The sequence below is a fragment of the Umbelopsis ramanniana genome (genome assembly GCF_025399195.1).
Source record: "Umbelopsis ramanniana AG unplaced genomic scaffold K450scaffold_9, whole genome shotgun sequence".
Lineage (NCBI taxonomy): Eukaryota > Fungi > Mucoromycota > Umbelopsidomycetes > Umbelopsidales > Umbelopsidaceae > Umbelopsis > Umbelopsis ramanniana.
Window position 1 is genome coordinate 208,273 of NW_026252095.1, and position 15,911 is coordinate 224,183.

The 15,911-nt window shown below is 44.6% G+C and overlaps 8 protein-coding genes across 8 annotated transcripts; 4 read left to right on the forward strand and 4 right to left on the reverse strand.

Moving 5' to 3' along the window:
* Positions 1-786: 786 nt before the first annotated feature.
* K450DRAFT_227376 (uncharacterized protein) lies at positions 787-2,270 on the reverse strand. Its single transcript, XM_051586724.1, has 2 exons — positions 1,475-2,270; positions 787-1,399 (listed from the first exon to the last, which is right to left on the reverse strand). The coding sequence occupies exons 1-2, from the start codon at positions 2,149-2,151 to the stop codon at positions 1,093-1,095; spliced, it is 984 nt and encodes a 327-aa protein (XP_051447483.1). The 5' UTR covers positions 2,152-2,270; the 3' UTR covers positions 787-1,092.
* Positions 2,271-2,668: 398 nt separating this feature from the next.
* Positions 2,669-5,151, forward strand: K450DRAFT_206130 (uncharacterized protein). The gene is made up of 10 exons (XM_051584740.1): positions 2,669-2,738; positions 2,846-2,926; positions 2,999-3,003; positions 3,075-3,106; positions 3,178-3,250; positions 3,328-3,499; positions 3,578-3,661; positions 3,725-3,839; positions 3,908-4,187; positions 4,258-5,151. The coding sequence occupies exons 2-10, from the start codon at positions 2,854-2,856 to the stop codon at positions 4,945-4,947; spliced, it is 1,524 nt and encodes a 507-aa protein (XP_051447484.1). The 5' UTR covers positions 2,669-2,738; positions 2,846-2,853; the 3' UTR covers positions 4,948-5,151.
* Position 5,152: 1 nt separating this feature from the next.
* K450DRAFT_227383 (uncharacterized protein) lies at positions 5,153-6,456 on the reverse strand. The gene is made up of 5 exons (XM_051586725.1): positions 6,408-6,456; positions 6,154-6,317; positions 5,918-6,039; positions 5,685-5,845; positions 5,153-5,559 (listed from the first exon to the last, which is right to left on the reverse strand). Exons 2-5 carry the CDS (start codon positions 6,265-6,267, stop codon positions 5,381-5,383), a joined length of 576 nt encoding a protein of 191 aa, XP_051447485.1. The 5' UTR covers positions 6,268-6,317; positions 6,408-6,456; the 3' UTR covers positions 5,153-5,380.
* K450DRAFT_227389 (uncharacterized protein) lies at positions 5,878-6,863 on the reverse strand. Its single transcript, XM_051586726.1, has one exon. The coding sequence runs from the start codon at positions 6,820-6,822 to the stop codon at positions 6,358-6,360; it is 465 nt and encodes a 154-aa protein (XP_051447486.1). The 5' UTR covers positions 6,823-6,863; the 3' UTR covers positions 5,878-6,357.
* An 862-nt stretch (positions 6,864-7,725) lies between these two features.
* Positions 7,726-10,702, forward strand: K450DRAFT_227391 (uncharacterized protein). Its single transcript, XM_051586727.1, has 11 exons — positions 7,726-8,123; positions 8,217-8,456; positions 8,547-8,675; positions 8,748-8,876; positions 8,953-9,324; positions 9,387-9,463; positions 9,543-9,672; positions 9,731-9,975; positions 10,040-10,165; positions 10,233-10,352; positions 10,416-10,702. Exons 1-11 carry the CDS (start codon positions 7,926-7,928, stop codon positions 10,534-10,536), a joined length of 1,887 nt encoding a protein of 628 aa, XP_051447487.1. The 5' UTR covers positions 7,726-7,925; the 3' UTR covers positions 10,537-10,702.
* A 732-nt stretch (positions 10,703-11,434) lies between these two features.
* Positions 11,435-12,390, reverse strand: K450DRAFT_227402 (uncharacterized protein). Its single transcript, XM_051586728.1, has 3 exons — positions 12,167-12,390; positions 11,870-12,104; positions 11,435-11,778 (listed from the first exon to the last, which is right to left on the reverse strand). The coding sequence occupies exons 2-3, from the start codon at positions 12,007-12,009 to the stop codon at positions 11,583-11,585; spliced, it is 336 nt and encodes a 111-aa protein (XP_051447488.1). The 5' UTR covers positions 12,010-12,104; positions 12,167-12,390; the 3' UTR covers positions 11,435-11,582.
* Positions 12,391-12,429: 39 nt separating this feature from the next.
* On the forward strand, positions 12,430-12,883 carry K450DRAFT_227404 (uncharacterized protein). Its single transcript, XM_051586729.1, has one exon. The coding sequence runs from the start codon at positions 12,491-12,493 to the stop codon at positions 12,827-12,829; it is 339 nt and encodes a 112-aa protein (XP_051447489.1). The 5' UTR covers positions 12,430-12,490; the 3' UTR covers positions 12,830-12,883.
* Positions 12,884-12,942: 59 nt separating this feature from the next.
* K450DRAFT_227406 (uncharacterized protein) lies at positions 12,943-15,783 on the forward strand. The gene is made up of 10 exons (XM_051586730.1): positions 12,943-13,113; positions 13,181-13,338; positions 13,422-13,435; positions 13,499-13,535; positions 13,680-14,046; positions 14,121-14,173; positions 14,255-14,626; positions 14,693-14,856; positions 14,947-15,157; positions 15,229-15,783. The coding sequence occupies exons 1-10, from the start codon at positions 12,977-12,979 to the stop codon at positions 15,627-15,629; spliced, it is 1,914 nt and encodes a 637-aa protein (XP_051447490.1). The 5' UTR covers positions 12,943-12,976; the 3' UTR covers positions 15,630-15,783.
* Positions 15,784-15,911: the final 128 nt, after the last annotated feature.

Here is a 15,911-nt window from a genome sequence, read left to right on the forward strand (position 1 = left end):
ACCTATTCAGCCAAAAGCACACTGGACCCCACCGATGCCCTGGCACTGAATGTTGGTTAGAGAATGTGATTGACCCCAAGTAAGTTTTGGAATATAACCTTCAGGCCCGGCATCACGTTGGCATATATTAATGCTTGTATTCTAGGCGTGCTGTGCTATTTATCGACACGGATGACGTGCCCGCCCCTGATACTCGACTATCAGCCAACGCTTTGCATAACGAAATAGAGGCTACCCTGGTGCATCAGGTAAAATGAGTTCTCATATTGAAACCATTTAAGTTTGTGGCCTACGTCTGGCGAAACAAAGCATTGTAATAACTAATGTGACGGTTGCCCCACAGACTGTAGAAATGCTATTGGCTATGGGTGTACAAGAGTCTAAAATTGGCATCATCACCCCGTACCGTGCGCAATTACATTTAATAAGTCGCATGCTGAAGGGAAGGGAAAAGGTCGAGGTTCATACCATTGACAAGTACCAAGGTCGCGACAAAGCATGTGTTATTGTATCGCTTGTTCGTAGCAACCCCAACGGCAATGTGAGTGTTGCTCGTCGTTGTACCGAAGTGGCTTTCATGCTTTTACTCACCATTGTCTCTATAACCAGACGGGTAATTTATTGAAAGACTGGAGAAGACTGAATGTTGCTCTTACACGGGCGAAACGTAAACTCATCGTGTTTGGGTCACGGTCCACTCTAAGTCACGCATCCCTATTTCGGTCCTTTCTACAGCTGGTTGATACGAACCACTGGGTAAGCTAGACTAGCCAATGCAAAAAGGACACATTTACATGCACTAACCGGTGTTTTTAGACATACTCTCTCCCAAAAGACGCTCACTTACTCCATCATGTACCACAACCACCTAGCCACTCTCCAGAAAAAGCTGCCGGCAAAAAAATCCTCACCGTAGACTCGACCGTCCTGCTTAAAGACCGAGACATTTTGCGAGACATGTACAATAACCTGTAAAAAAAAAAACCATCGTACCACTTGTAATATAGCCTCTCCAACTTGAGTTGATACGTTTTTGTTACCTTTTATTATTCTTTATAATCCAAACATTATACCACAACAGCTTGAGCATGTCTATTTCTTGCTATAATCGTAGAAACCCTTGCCGCTCTTGCGTCCCAGACGACCTTCAGCGACAAGTTCATCGAGAACCTTGACGGGGGTGACCAAGGAGGGCTCAATACCACCCGTCTCTCTCCATCCATCGGCAATGAACTTCATGGTATCCAGACCAACGAAATCAGCGAGTTCAATGGGTCCCATCGGCATACCTGCACCCAACTTCATGGCAGTGTCAACGTCCTGGGGCGAAGCTTCTCCTCTATCCAAGATACGGAACGCCTCCAGCATATAAGGCACCAACAAGCGGTTGACGATGAAGCTACCAACAAAAAATGAGGGAAATGCGTCAAGTTGAGTTGAGTTGATGCGATTTGAGCGCGCATTTTTTACTTACCCAGGGGTATCCTTGCAAGAAACAGGGGTCTTGCCGATCTTTTTGGTGACTTGGGAGAGCTGGTCGAACACGGCATCCTGCAACTCTTCAGTGCGCACAATTTCAACAAGCTTCATGGCAGGCACAGGGTTGAAGAAATGCAAGCCGGCGAACTGTTGTCTACGCTTGTCGGAGGTAGCTTTGGCGATTTCGGTGACGGAGAGAGACGAGGTGTTGGAGCAAAAGATAGTGTGTTCGGGAGCAGCGTTGTCGAGATCCTTGAACAGTTGTTGCTTGACTTTGATGTTTTCAACAATGGCTTCGACAATCAAATCAGCATCCTTGGCCGCCTGCTTCGAGTCTGTGGTCGTGGAGATGTTCTGGAAAGCAGCATCGATGTATTCCTGTTGCTTGGCTTGATCTTCGGGATGCATTTTTTTGGCCACGCGTTTGATAGAGTTGGTGATGATGGTTCGTCCATTTTCCAACGCCTTGTCGGTGGTGTCGACCAAAGTGACCTTGAGCTGGGCTTGAGCAGCCACCTGGGCAATGCCAGCGCCCATCAAACCAGCACCAATGACAGTGACGTTCTTGATTTCCTTTTGTTGGATGGCGGATGTGGACATGGCACGAAGAGCCTGGGAACGGAAATAGGCGTTGCGCAGAATGGAGCTGCTCATCACTTTGCTAAGAGACATTTTTGTATTTACGTGTGTGAAAGAAGGAAGGCCCTGCTGTTTATTATTTTATCTATCACTAATATTTTTTATAAATCGAGTTTCCGTCACCTAAAGGCCTTATGAATTATCACATGCTGAAGGTGCCTTTGGCCTGGTACCATCGACTCCGCTTACCCAAGGCCAACGCGGAGTGCAAGCCAAAGTTTACTTGTTAAAGAGAACTCGCTTGCGCTGGGGTTAGGTTATATTTTTCTGGGCGGATGAGTAGAGACCGAGGAATAACTCCAACGGAGTTTGGGGTCCAAACTTGTGCGGGGGGGGTGGATCTGTCTTATCAGCATTAACTTGTTTCATCCAACAAACTTTCCCGGATGACAGGTAGGAAGAAAGCTGGTAGATGGGACATTTTTTCATTGGTTTGGAAAACAAAAAGTGAAAAACCAACGGGAAAAAAGCTGTGGTTTTCTCTCCGGGGAGACCATTTCGTCATTCACTTTCAGGCGGAACTCCCCAGACTTATGCTGGGGAGGTGCGGGGAAGGTTGGGAAAATGTGGGGGTTCGCAGGCAACGTGATCTGCATCCAACACAATCTTGTATCAGAAAGGCAAGCACAAATTAGAGTTCAAAGATTGTGCCATTGAGTTCAGCGGATGCCCGGTCTCTAGTATATAACTCGAGCTGATTCTCCCCTTGCTTTCACTTGTTATCCAGCATTCCAAATGGGTTCGAACACTATCTCTCTATGGCTCGCTGTCTGTGTGTCCTCTCTAAGTGCCACAACCTTTGGATATGGTTAGTTATCCCGCTGTTCATATCACTCCAACCCCAAGTCTCCCTGTTAACATTTTGCCTTTTTGTATCTAGATACCGTAATGTCTACTTTCATGGTACTACCTTGCTTAGAAAGGCATAACATGTTAACCTTTTCTTTTCACTTTAGGGTGTCATCGGTGGTGTCCTAGGCTTTGCTAGGTATGTAAACGAACACAACTTCAGATCATGAACATTTAGATACAGATAAACTAACCTCCGTTATTCACCAGTTTCCAAAAGCATTTCAACATCACTGCTGCTGAAAGTGCCAACTTAAATGGCAACGTCGTTTCATTGCTACAGGTATGACGGCCACCAAGATTTTAACAAGTGTAATATGGTTCTGGTAACTGACAATGATGGTATTTTTCCCATTCTAGGTCGGCTGTTTAGTCGGAGCTCTATCAGCCAATTTCTTTGGTGATCGCTTTGGCCGAAGATGGTCGGTTATGGGCTATTCCGTTGTGTTCATCGTGGGTGGTATTCTGCAGACCATAGGTTCGGATATCGGCATGCTGTACGCTGGAAGAATATTGGCTGGGTTTGGCATCGGTACGTTTTTACTTTTCTACAACAGGTACTTTGTCCATAACGGGAACTTTGCCGCTCACTCATATCAAATTTTCCCAGGTGCTAATTCCTGCTTGGTGCCAATTTATATTGCGGAGATTTCTCCCCAGAATCTTCGTGGAAAGCTCGGCACACTTTGGCAAGGTAACTTAACACGGTGACACTTTGAAACTGTCGGTCGCACACGTCTAACATAATCTATTCCAGTATTCATTGTCTTCGGTATCGCTATCTCATACTGGATTAACTATGCATGCAAGCGTACCATTGCTTCTGATAATGATCTGCTATGGAGACTTCCTCTCGGTCTCCAATGTCTTTGGTAGGTTTCTCACTCCTATCGCCCTCCTAATCTAAACCATAAATTAACCACAGACATCATTTTTATAGGGCCGTCCTCGTCTTCATCGGTATGATTCCCCTGACCGAAACTCCCCGTTGGCTCATTGCTCATGGTCATGATGATAAAGCTCGCAAATCCCTTCGTTTCCTTCGTGGTCAAGAAGCTGAAGAAGAGTTTGCTGAAATCAGCGAAGGTCTGCGTGCTGAGTCCGCTCTCGGTCCAGTAAAGTGGACGGATGTCATATCAAAGAGTAACCGCAAGCGCTTGTTCATTGGATGCTGTCTACAAATGTTCCAAATCTTAACTGGTTCCAATGTCATCAATTACGTAAGTCCATACTGGAGCAATTTTTTTTCCATCGTAGACTTAAAGCTAAAGTATTTTCCTACTTCACTAGTACTCCCCAACCATCTTCAAGAGTATTGGTCTCAGCGGAGATGAGGCCGATTTGCTTGCTACCGGTCTCTATGGTACCTTGAAAATCTTCGTCACTCTGTTCACTGCCTTCTTCATCACCGACAGAGTCGGTCGCCGTAAGCCATTGATCTTCGGTGGTATTGGTATGGCTATCTGTATGTTCATGGTCGGAGCCATGGTCAAGATCATGCCACTCCAGACTCCCGATGCCTCCATCGGAGCCACCAGCTATGTTGGTGTTGTCTTTATCTTTATGTTTGCCTGTGTCTACTCCATGTCCTGGGGTCCTGTTGTATGGGTCTATACCTCAGAAATCTTCCCCACTAATATTCGTGCACAAGCTGGTTCGTTGTACACTGCTATTAACTGGGCCTTCAACGCCATCATTGGTAAAGTGGGTCCTCTTCTGTTGGCGTCCATCGTCTACGGCACCTACTTCTTGTTTGGTTCATTCTGTATCATCATGGCTATCTATACCTTCTTCCTCGTTCCCGAAACCAAGGGCATCATGCTCGAGGCCATGCCGGAACTGTTCCAGGGAAGTGCCTACCAAGCCAAGCAGCTTCGTGCCAACACCGATGCCGAGAATTTCAGCGATGAACACCTCAGTGCTTCCAGTGCAGATAAGAACAATTTCGAAGAAGAACGCATCGAACGATCTGCCATGTAGAAATGAAAAATAGAGACCTTTACATCCTCAATTTCCTCTGTAGAAAAAAAAAGAAAGAATGAAAAACAATTAGCAACCCTACCACCCTACCCCGATACCTAGTTGTTTCGTGTTTCCCATCCACTCAACTTCTCCTCTCATTTATATTTTGTATCATTGTCCATTATTTTTTATCCATTAAACATGAGTTTTTGTAAATGATTTGTTGAGTGGAATAGTGGTGGTCATATTCATGGAGGGACTCTTTTGAGATATATTTATTATAGACGCGGTGGTGAATAGACTGGGAAGCCAAGGTAGGGAGGGATAGGAGTAGGAAATATGGACTATGAGACTGCTGATACGCAATGTGGGTATGACGTGAAGTGAGTGGAATGAAGTAACAGTATAACAGCAATAGATCTGGAAAGTAGCCTCAACCGCTGAAGCTTTTTTAACAGGGAGCAGCAGTCTGGCTATTTAGATGCCATAAATTACTGAGGTCTTGGCCCCATGAGTCGTCATCAAAGATTCCAGAAGGAGACGTCGTGTTACTGAAAGATTTAGACTGGAGGTCTTGGCAACCGTCCGCTGAAGTGTATGCGTAATCCACCAAGGCACCAAATTGATTATCTGCAATGAAACGAGCCATTTTTATGAGAACGAGATATAAATATCACGCCAATGCAATATATGCAGCCAATGAAATATGCAGCCATCAAAACTCTATAGTAAGCTGTGAAGAACTTAATACTCACCGTTTAAGCCTTTTCCATGAGCAAACTTGCAGACACACGTTGATACCTCCTTCAAGTCTTCAGCCAGTAAAGTGGTAGCAAAGGTTTCGTTGACTGGAACTGGAACGCCTTGACAAACCTCGTACGGTTCACAAAGATGGCCATAGCCAATTTGCCAAATACTGCAAAGGTAGAGTAGTGTGAGTGACTTGTAACTTATGCAGCGAGGTCCCTAATGCTCCATGGGTACTTACTAGTCATATCGCTGGTGCATATTTGGAGTGAAGCCAACATGGGATTTCAACTTTTGTAGTGAAGCAGCATTGATACTGAAACCTTGAACACTTGCATTGACATACCGACAGTAATCGGAAATCTGTGTAAATGGGTTGATAAAAAGTTTGGAGCAATGTATCAGTGAACCGATTTAATTTAAACACCACTTCGGGCGGGCTGGACAGTCATTTTGTCTAGCCAAGACTTAACTTACTCCGTCGGCTGTCTGTTCGCATCCGTTAGGACAGTATCCCATATCTTTGATGACGCCGGAGTTGCATCGGTAGAGGTGATGAAGGTCTCTTCCGATCGTTCGCCCACAGTACATGCCATCCCCATGCGGACAATCTGCCTCTGCTTCACAGTGATCATCGTATTCTGCAGGTTGCACTACGAGGCGTTAGTCAAAAAACAAGTGTCAGCTACTTTTTATGCAGGGTATCTCGTCGAAGCACGCTGCTGACTCACATATGCATCCTTTTGAGCAAACTTCTTGTTGCGTCCAGTGCGCCTTTCCGTTGTACACCGAGCAGTGATATAACTTTGAAGAATCTTTGCCAACGTATTGTCCGCAATAGTTGCCTTCGCCGTGAGGGCACCATTCGTCGTCGGTAGTGATGGCCATGTATGGATCGATGTTGATATTGGCCCATGGATCGGTGGTATCTGTCTTGGGTGGTTCGGATTCAGTGTTCTCAGAGCTGATATTAAATATCTTGTCGAGCAACTCGTCGATTTCTTTCATCAGGTCGGTTGGTAGTTCCTCGCTCGGTGGTGCGCCAACAAGGTCGTAGTGGCCGTTGTAAGGAGCCATGGGGCGACCATAGGCGAGAACAGAGGTGGCAAGAGACACCACAGACGGGACTATGGCTAAAAGTAACATGGCGACGTCAAAGCAGTAGACTAAAAAGCAAAGCCCGTTTTCGCCACTTGATTCGAACTATTTTCATACAGCTCCTCGGGCATGTGACGCGACAGTGGCTGGGCAACATCTGAACCAGGGCAGGGAGAGAGAGCACAATGCGGAATTTCAAAAATATTATCGTCATGCATTTTACTGCCTGCTGTAGAAAAGCGTCTGTCTCGCTAGCAGAGTGCAGAGCACCGTGGTTGCTGATGTATAGGAATAACGTGTGTGCATAAAAATGGTGTATCTAAATTTTTACTCTGGCGTAGGCTCTGGCGTAGGTCACTGACTCAGGGACAGGCTGTGGTGCAGTTCTGTTGGCTGAAATGGCAGTGCGCCATGTTGTGAATATGATTTTCTCTTCTATGAGACAGATTGCTTTAGCTTCATCAAACAAGCGAAGGAGACTGAAATACTAGGAGTTCAAATTTATGAAATCCCAGTTTTGAAAATCGCCTCTATGTCTATAAACCATTTCGGCCCAATCCCGCGTATCGCCTTTCAAACATAGTTGGACTATGTTAGTCGCAAGCTCATACGATATTTCAGAGAGATTTGAAAGCTTATCATCATAGCATAGATATCCTAATTTTTTTTTAGTCACTTTGATATTGAATAACCTCTTTTTGTCAAATACTCTTAAGCTCTTCAACCAACCACTTCATAGACTGAAAATGAGAAATATAGGATGTTCTGTAAGGCAACGTAGAAAGATTCTTAAATGGTGCGAATTGCATATGGTCAGCCTCTATGGATGATCTTTTTATTAAATCTAGACATGACCTTTTCCATATTGTGTAGTGCTGTCTGGGTAGTGTCGGTATCAAGGTCAAAGAAACCTTCCAAAAGTTCGCATTACGGTCCTCCGAGGAGGCTGGCCACAGCATATGGACAATCAGTTGGTCTGGTGGAAATTTCGCCCAGTATTTTCTTTCCACAGTATCACTCACTCCAGTACAGTTCAACCAGCTGCATAAAAAACTGTAGCTGTTGGCAACTCATTCCAGAGACATACGTCTTCCCTTCCACATATACTCCTTCTTTTACTTCATCTGCATTGCTTGCCAAAAACAAATTGCATGGCCTCCCGCCCACGCAAGGATCAGATCCTCTTCCACACATTACGCCAAAGAGAGATTGGTGGCAAAGGTCGAGGTATTCAATCGGCCACCATCCTCACTCGACAACTCTACTCTGCAATTACTCCCAATGAAACGTTATACAAAGTCGAGTTGCCTGGCGGGTTTCTTCCAAGGCGATTCACTCCTGATGGCAAGGCAAGTACCTTTTTTTTTTTTGTAATAAAAAAGTGCTACTTTGAATTAAATTTCTGACCAAGGTGTTGTCTAATCAATCCCACTACTTTACAGCTGTTAATCGGATATACCCGTCAAGGAGATGGTATTCGAGTGTACACTTTTCGTTATCCAGGTAAACCGTTGACAGAACCGCCATCGGAGATCAATACTAGTCAGGACGATTGGCAACTCAAATTGGAGGATGACATTTTCAGCCGTTACTTCAAATTCTTATACCATAGCGAAATCATTCAAGAACCACGACACAGTTTATGCAAAGAATTCTGTCTTGTTTCCTCTGATCACCAATATGTAATATATTTTCTTTTTCCCACTGGAGCATTGGCCATGGCACATTGACCTTCACTGTCGTATTTACCCACATTCATGTTGTTTACATAGATGATCCTGGCGTCTTCTGCTCCGTCTAGGTGCACACCAGGAGAATCCCGACAATACCTATGTAGCCTGAGTAGTATATCCGCCTTGATGGACACGATATTCTATTCGGTCGATATTCAAACTGGGCAGGTGAGAGGCATCAGGAGACAATGTACTTTGATGGTGGAAGGCTGCTGACTTTTATTTTTTTTTGGATCCTAGGTGGTCGATACACTGTGTTTTCAAAACGATTATATTTTATTACCTCAACATGCAGGTGTCAGCCTTTTTCAAAATATCTTTGCTGTCATGTCGGTGCAGAACCAGACAATTCATTTATTCCAAATCATGGTAAACTTACAGTGGAAAAGTAAAAACTCTATTGGTATACCATTTTTAAGTAACAATGTTTGGTTACATGAATTAGGGAACCGGCTGTTTGAGGAAACTGCGCTCAATTGGATGGTTCAATAATGAAGACGAAGAATCTTTACTTCGACAGCATATTGCCAAGGAAACAGCGTTTCGTGAGAACCAAGAAAGCGCCATGAAAATGTACGAGCATCATGGACTCAAGCGAACTGCATCTGTGGCCGATCTTGACCAGCCACCACGAGAGAGTCACACTATGCCGTATCTTCTGCCTCATCGAGCACCATCTCCCTCCAATACCCATTCTCCTAGATCGACGGTGTCAAACGACGCTCTTCCTGTACATGAACTAGAAGATACGTCTTTAGAGCTTCCAGAACCCACAAATGCTGATACGGAGGATGAATGCGAACAAAAATATGAGGAGGTAAGGCGCATATAGTATGCAGGGTGGTGGATGTCTGATAGTTATCTTACCGCTCCCAACAGGATCCAAGGTTGATCAGTGGATTTAGGCAAAAGTTCATGGTATACATGTTTCGCCAGGCCGCCAATGCCAAAGACAGGTAAGAAAAAAAGCCATTTTCATTTCAATACACTGTTTATAAGCCGCCCTTATTTCATGCCTAATGTCGGTTGTCGTAGTGGAGTGAGCTTAAGGCATTTTTATTGCAACTTTGATGCTTTCGCGCAAATGAAGCTATGGCGAATCCAATTGCTAAGTGGGAATAAGATTTTGATCAAATTAAACATCGTAACTCAGACATCTAGCCGAGTAAGTTGTTCTTCTCTAGCATCTATAAGATGAACTTCATTAACATTGTATTGTATAGCAAACGGAGGCATCTATTCAGCTGGCCGTCTATGTCGTATACAACATAGCCACCGCTGAAGTAGAAACTGTGTTTGACAACTCTAGTACTTCTGTGCTGGAGTTTTACGAAGAGCATGCTGATATTCTACGTGGTGTGCCGCATGACGGTATCACTTGGCATGGATCTACATATACCAACAGTGAGCTTACCAAGGATGCATTGAAGAGACACATTTATGTATGGCGTTATGCAAAGAATGGAGGGTACGTCCACAACCCTGCGCAATTGAAAAAAAGGACTCGTCCATCTTTTAACCCCTATATACAGGCGAGGCGAGGCAATGCGTCGTCTAGCTCTCAGCTTTCCTCAATGTCCTCAATCTTATTTGGAATGTCCGTATTTTGACCAGTCAATGTTTAGCTTTGATGACAAGTTTGTTTCATCATTGGATGGGTAAGTAGCTTGTACTTTAATTGACGCTCAAACATGCAACTGATGCGCCAGGCATATGATGGTTTAGTCCAAAGTCTTCGCTAGGATCTCCTATCAAGTTCTACGCCCGTAAAAGCGGAAGAATGAAATTCAAGCTAGACCCTAATCCAATGCCATTTTTGACTCGACGCGACTCATCTACGGCAAGGTAAGTTGGGGCCTTTACCGCGTTGGGATAGTTTACACAAATACTAAATTTGGGGCAATCTAGGCGCTTCACAACGTTTATACCTCATCCTACGCTTCCCTTCATTATATCCAAGCAGCATGTTATGATGCGACCCACCATTGTAAATTTCCATGTATACAGCGAAAGACTTTGTAATATATAATATCAACGTTGTCCACGAAGACCCAAGTATGGGTGCGCCACAAAAGATCCCTTCTCACGCCGTACGGTCGGACCCACTTATTCGGATTCTGTGTATGAATAGAGTGAGAAACCGTAGAGGACAGGATGGGTGCAGCAGCGATAGAATGAAGTGGAAGGTGATAGCACTGTTCAAAGACTCCTAAAGCCTGAAACAAGTTTTGTTTGTTTGCCCCAACACTGTAGTAATAAATTTTCACTGCTTGGCCTGCCCCAACAACGTCAAAAGTGAAACGTACTTATCATTATTTTCGATTTGTTCTTTCTTTCTTTCTCTCTCTCTCTTTTCCAACCATGACTGAAGTAAGTTGCCAGCTTCTGTTGATTATCATGGTTGACCAGCCCGTACTGATCCTTATCATTTATAGACTCAGCTACGCATTGACCATTTACCAGAACACTTCAATCCTGAAGAATTGTGCCATGCATTCCCATCGCCAAGGGACACGCCAAGCAACGATCCACTGGACACTGCAGAAAGCACCACCGTTGTCCATCCAGAAGACTTTGGACCTGCATTCTCCGGTCTACATGCCCTCATTTCCGGCGCGGTCGACTTCACCATGAGTCTGTGCAGAGTGCGAAGTGATATCGGCAAACTCCCACCCACCGAACCCAAAACACGTCTACTAAGAACTGATAGCGGCCGTAGCCTGAATGAAATGAACATGAGTGGGCAGCAATTTGAACCTATGAGTTCTACCACATCCATGTAAATTTAAGCCCTCAACGAAATATATTCATTCATTCATCCCATTGTATTTTATAATGCATGTTGCCATTCACACATTTATTTATCCTTTTAATATTAAATCAATCAAATCAAAAACCGTCAATAAAGGGCTCCATGATATACTGACATGAAGGGAAGGAAAGCAAATTAATAAAGCAACGCAGGGAGGGTTGACAACCGAAAGGTGAAGCCAGTCCTGGAAAAATTTCCGTCAACAAGGAAAGAAAAAAAAAACAGCTCGTATAATAATAAATGCAAATGGCCCAGCCAGAAGTTTACAGCTCCATGCCAACGCAGATATAATTGCATTGGACAGAGGACTTGAGTTGCATGGCTTGAGGATGAATCAACTCGAAGCCTACGAGAAGGAGGTCATGGACGAAAGGTTGAATCTGATTGGCAGTTTTAGGCACACAAAGCGCTACATTTTGGCATTCAAGCGACTCAGCCAGTTCCATGACAGCCATGATGCTAATCGATGATAACGGAAATGTAAGTCAATTAGGCTACAAGTTGTACAAAATGGGTTGTACGAATTAAATTGGAAAACATGATATTTTACCTTTCTCTGACATCTACGTCCGACCAGGACGAAGCTCGAACATACAGCGTATGTTGGTGAATAAACCCAACCCATACGCTGTCTTGTTCGATGAGGCTCACTGAAAGAGTGGCCTCGGGAACCCTCTCCTCGGCGAGCATTTCTCTCACAAATGCTTGCTCTAGAGAAGGGCGAGTGGCGAGCTCATTGGCCCGCCGCTCTTTTGGGAATCCGTTATTAAGGACGTCAGGAGCACCTACAAAAATGAGGTTTAGTATGGGGGGATGTATAGGAGTCCAACTAAAAATTTTGACATACCACGCTGGACCGCCAGCGTCCGTAGCGTAATAAGATAGGGTCATTTCGCCTTCGGATCGACGGATATGGCAGACGGCAGTGCTGCCATTGGACTGGATTGAAGTAGTACGAGTAGAATGACTGGGATTACTACTTGATATTAGAGACATTTCAATATTCATGGACGCCATGTTGAAGGGATTTTGCTTGCGCAGGGTTTTTTTGAAAGCTGAGTGGAAAAAGAGTTATGAGAACAGACTAGAAATTTTTGGGCTGAGAAGTAGGGCGATAAATTTGATTGGAAACTGGTCATATGGGCTGCCAAACCTGGACTGAAGGTGAAAGATGTCATCTTCCCTGTTCAAACATTGCAGCGAACACCCTCTGCAAGCAGACGCTGCTCGGTCAACTTTTGTTTCGTCCACCCGCCTCGCACGGCTTCTTTTTTTTTTTTTTACGCCACTACAACAAGCTCTATCTTCCACTATTAGAGTTTTTTCTCCAGATTTTGCTTCCCATAGCAGATTTGTCGGCCTGCCTAGGGTTCTGCTTTATAAAATGACCCGAGGTGGAGAACTGGTTATGCTGGGTAGACCGTCCCGAATATCCAGATGTAGTAAACGCCACCACCAATATGAGCCCCCAAAATATCGCTTCCTCCAAATTGTCAACAGAAATGAATGACCTTGGTGCGAAAGGCCCCAAAGTTTTAAAACTGCGCTGAAGTCTGCTTACGATACCCACAATGCGGAGCTTCATAATTATGGGTATAATATAAATTTTTAGCTTGATTACTTCATTTTACCAGTTCTTCTTTGTTCACTCCTCTCTATGGCTCCTGCACACTTGTTATCGAAAGCCGCCTTGGCGTTGGCCGCCATGGTATATGTCGACAGCAAGTATTACATCTCCAAGGATATCTCCGAAATCATGACCGGCCTCAAAATGAAAAACGTCGTTTTGAAGAAGTAAGACAATCAACTGTTGTGTACCGTGTTCCGGGAGGTCGTCGTTAACCCCGTAGTACTATCACAGCTGGGAAGAAATGCTTAGAACGGAAACCCACTGTTCCATCTACAGTGTCCTTGAGAAGATTATTCAAGCAAATAGAGATCGCGAAGGGTTTGTGTTTTGCGATCGTAGTAGCGGACAACTTGTTCTTCGTCGCTGGACCTATGGACAAATGGAAGAAGGTAAATAGTAGAAACACATCGCATGCCTCGACAATCGAAAAGTAGCGACTAACTGACTTCATTTTGTTTGTTTGGGATTGCAGAAATTGCCAGATTGGTACGTTGGCCGGAAATAGAGCGGAAACTTTGAGCATCGAACTGACCTTGTCTTCAACTTTAGGCTGACTGGTATACATCGATGGGCATCAAGGCTAAAGGTGAGTGATGAAGCCATCCTGAGTTTCTCGGCTCTTAGAATATCCGAAGACATATTTAAAGACCGAGGCGAAAGAGGGTGGGAAGGAAGGAATTCCAGTTACTGAGCGTGTATCACTCACACTTTCTTTTCCTTTTTTTACCAGATGTGGTCGCAGTTTACCTGCCAAATACCCCACAAATCTTTTTCACCTTCTGGGCCCTTGCAAAGCTTAATGCTGTTGGCGCTTTGATTAACTCTAATCAAACGGGTGTTCCCCTCACTCACAGCATCACTATCTCTAAAGCTAATTTGATTGTTGCTCATGGCACCAACTATGAGCCCATTCGTGATATCGAGCATGAACTACCCCACACCAATATTGCAATTCTTAGCTACGATGAGCTCGTCCCGGAAAAGTGCCCCTACCAAGTATATGATATGAAGGATTTCAGACGTACAGGAAAGAGTGATGAGATTAGAAGGACCCTGAAGGTGGACACTGGCGATTCGCTTTGTTACATTTATACCAGGTAATTTGATCGACCGCCCAGTCCTCACTTGCTTAGGAGGGATATTGATCATTTGCCCGCTCTTCGAATTTTAGTGGTACCACTGGTCTTCCAAAGGCTGTCGCTATTCCTCACAGAACTGGTATTCGTACGTAAACTATCTCTTCGTCACCTCAGCACCAACGCCATACCACATTTCAATTGACGCATTATCCTCTCTTTTTTCTAGTTCCTATGTACAGCCACAAGCTTTCCGGTCAGCTTTTCCCTGACGATAAATGGTATTGCTGTCTTCCATTGTATCACAGCTCCGGTCTTCTCATTGCTATGTGCGGTGTGTTGAGTGTCGGTGGCACATTCGTTTTGTCAACCAAGTTCTCAGCTACCAACTGTATGGAAGATATTTCTAAATCAAAGTCCACGGGTATGTCCTACATTGGCGAAATTGCTCGATACCTCAACTCTTCGCCTCCTACACCCTATGACCGAGACCACAACTTGCGATTCGCCTATGGCAACGGTCTCAACAGATCTATCTGGAACAAGTTCCGCGAGCGATTCAACATTCCTGTCATTATTGAGTTTTATGGATCCACAGAAGGTAAATAGTCGGCAAAGGAAGGTGACTGTATTTGGGACGGAAAGACTGATGTGATGGTTGTTGCAGGAAACACATTCCTCAGAAATGTCAATACTGGCCCTGATGGTGTAGGTTACTTCTCTCACCGAGGTCCCTTGCTCAGAAAGCTCAACCCAACCATGAAGATCGTTAAGCAAGATCCTGAAACATTAGAGCCATACCGTGACCCCAAGACTGGATTCTGCGTTGAGGTTAGTGAATGGATGGCTGCTTGAGGATACATGCAGAGGTGTAAAGACCGTTGAGATAACGCAGTGTTGTCTAATCAATGTATGTTTTAGGCCGATTTCGACGAACCCGGTGAAATTCTCGGTGAACAAGTTCCCATCATTAGTCAGTCCCGTGCATATGTTGATAACAAGAAGGCCAACGATAAGGTCGCGATGCATGATGTTTTTAAGAAAGGCGATCTCTGGCACAGACAAGGTGATCTTATCAAGATGACCCGCGACGGCTGGATTGAATTTGTTGATCGTGTTGGTGACACTTTCCGTAAGTTTTCCTGTCCTATTTTTGCTTAGGCATTGCATTGGGAACTTATCCAGTATAATCTTAATCCATAGGCTGGCGCGGTGAGAATGTGTCTACTATGGAAGTGGCCGCTGTCATGACCCTGCACCCAGGCATTGACGACATCACAGTCTATGGTATCACACTCCCCAAGTACGAAGGCCAAGTTGGCATGGCAACCATCGTTGCCTCTAATCCCGACGAGGTTGCTCGTGACTTGCGACCATTCTTGTTGAAGAAAGGCTTGCCCCTCTATGCCCACCCTCGTTTCGTTCGTGTCATTGATGTCATCCCCGTCACCCAAACGCATAAGCACCAAAAGGCTGAGCTCAAAAAGGATGGTATTGATGTTTACAAATCTGTCCCCGTGTACATGCTGACCGATGACGGCAACTACCGTAGAATGAACGATGAACATTACAGAGCAGTCCAAGCTGGTCTTGCCAAGTTTTAAAAGAACCATAGTATACCCTCTGCTAATGTAATTTCGCGAAGGTTAGAGAGATCAGCCGTGTCATTACGAGGAGTATGGTTTGGCTGTTATAAAAACGTGGGAATGTAATGCTTGTTACAAGCGAGATTAATTAAATAAATGAATTGTAACCATGATATTGAAGGTGGTATTGTGTTTTAGTAATCAACATTGGCATGTCTGTCTGGGCGATAGCTCCTGTCAAATCGCCGGACTTTGATTTTCCCGTTGGTTACACTGACGTGGAAAAATAAAATTGTCCAA

Bases quoted from the DNA above. Each gene is read 5' to 3' on its own strand.
- K450DRAFT_227404 (XM_051586729.1), top strand. From the start codon at position 12,491: ATGTCATCTTCCCTGTTCAAACATTGCAGCGAACACCCTCTGCAAGCA.
- K450DRAFT_227376 (XM_051586724.1), bottom strand. From the start codon at position 2,151: ATGTCTCTTAGCAAAGTGATGAGCAGCTCCATTCTGCGCAACGCCTAT. The intron at 1,400-1,474 runs GTAAGTAAAAAA...TTTTGTTGGTAG, and splicing joins TCTTGCAAGGATACCCCTGG to CTTCATCGTCAACCGCTTGT.
- K450DRAFT_227391 (XM_051586727.1), top strand. From the start codon at position 7,926: ATGGCCTCCCGCCCACGCAAGGATCAGATCCTCTTCCACACATTACGC. The intron at 8,124-8,216 runs GCAAGTACCTTT...ACTACTTTACAG, and splicing joins GATTCACTCCTGATGGCAAG to CTGTTAATCGGATATACCCG. The intron at 8,457-8,546 runs GTAATATATTTT...TTGTTTACATAG, and splicing joins TTTCCTCTGATCACCAATAT to ATGATCCTGGCGTCTTCTGC.
- K450DRAFT_206130 (XM_051584740.1), top strand. From the start codon at position 2,854: ATGGGTTCGAACACTATCTCTCTATGGCTCGCTGTCTGTGTGTCCTCT. The intron at 3,500-3,577 runs GTACGTTTTTAC...AAATTTTCCCAG, and splicing joins ATTGGCTGGGTTTGGCATCG to GTGCTAATTCCTGCTTGGTG. The intron at 4,188-4,257 runs GTAAGTCCATAC...CTACTTCACTAG, and splicing joins GTTCCAATGTCATCAATTAC to TACTCCCCAACCATCTTCAA.
- K450DRAFT_227402 (XM_051586728.1), bottom strand. From the start codon at position 12,009: ATGCTCGCCGAGGAGAGGGTTCCCGAGGCCACTCTTTCAGTGAGCCTC. The intron at 11,779-11,869 runs GTAAAATATCAT...ATCATCGATTAG, and splicing joins GACGTAGATGTCAGAGAAAG to CATCATGGCTGTCATGGAAC.
- K450DRAFT_227406 (XM_051586730.1), top strand. From the start codon at position 12,977: ATGGCTCCTGCACACTTGTTATCGAAAGCCGCCTTGGCGTTGGCCGCC. The intron at 13,114-13,180 runs GTAAGACAATCA...GTACTATCACAG, and splicing joins AAAAACGTCGTTTTGAAGAA to CTGGGAAGAAATGCTTAGAA. The intron at 14,857-14,946 runs GTTAGTGAATGG...TGTATGTTTTAG, and splicing joins AGACTGGATTCTGCGTTGAG to GCCGATTTCGACGAACCCGG.
- K450DRAFT_227383 (XM_051586725.1), bottom strand. From the start codon at position 6,267: ATGTACTGTGGGCGAACGATCGGAAGAGACCTTCATCACCTCTACCGA. The intron at 6,040-6,153 runs GTAAGTTAAGTC...CCATTTACACAG, and splicing joins GCGAACAGACAGCCGACGGA to ATTTCCGATTACTGTCGGTA. The intron at 5,560-5,684 runs GTGAGTATTAAG...GTTTCATTGCAG, and splicing joins TCATGGAAAAGGCTTAAACG to ATAATCAATTTGGTGCCTTG.
- K450DRAFT_227389 (XM_051586726.1), bottom strand. From the start codon at position 6,822: ATGTTACTTTTAGCCATAGTCCCGTCTGTGGTGTCTCTTGCCACCTCT.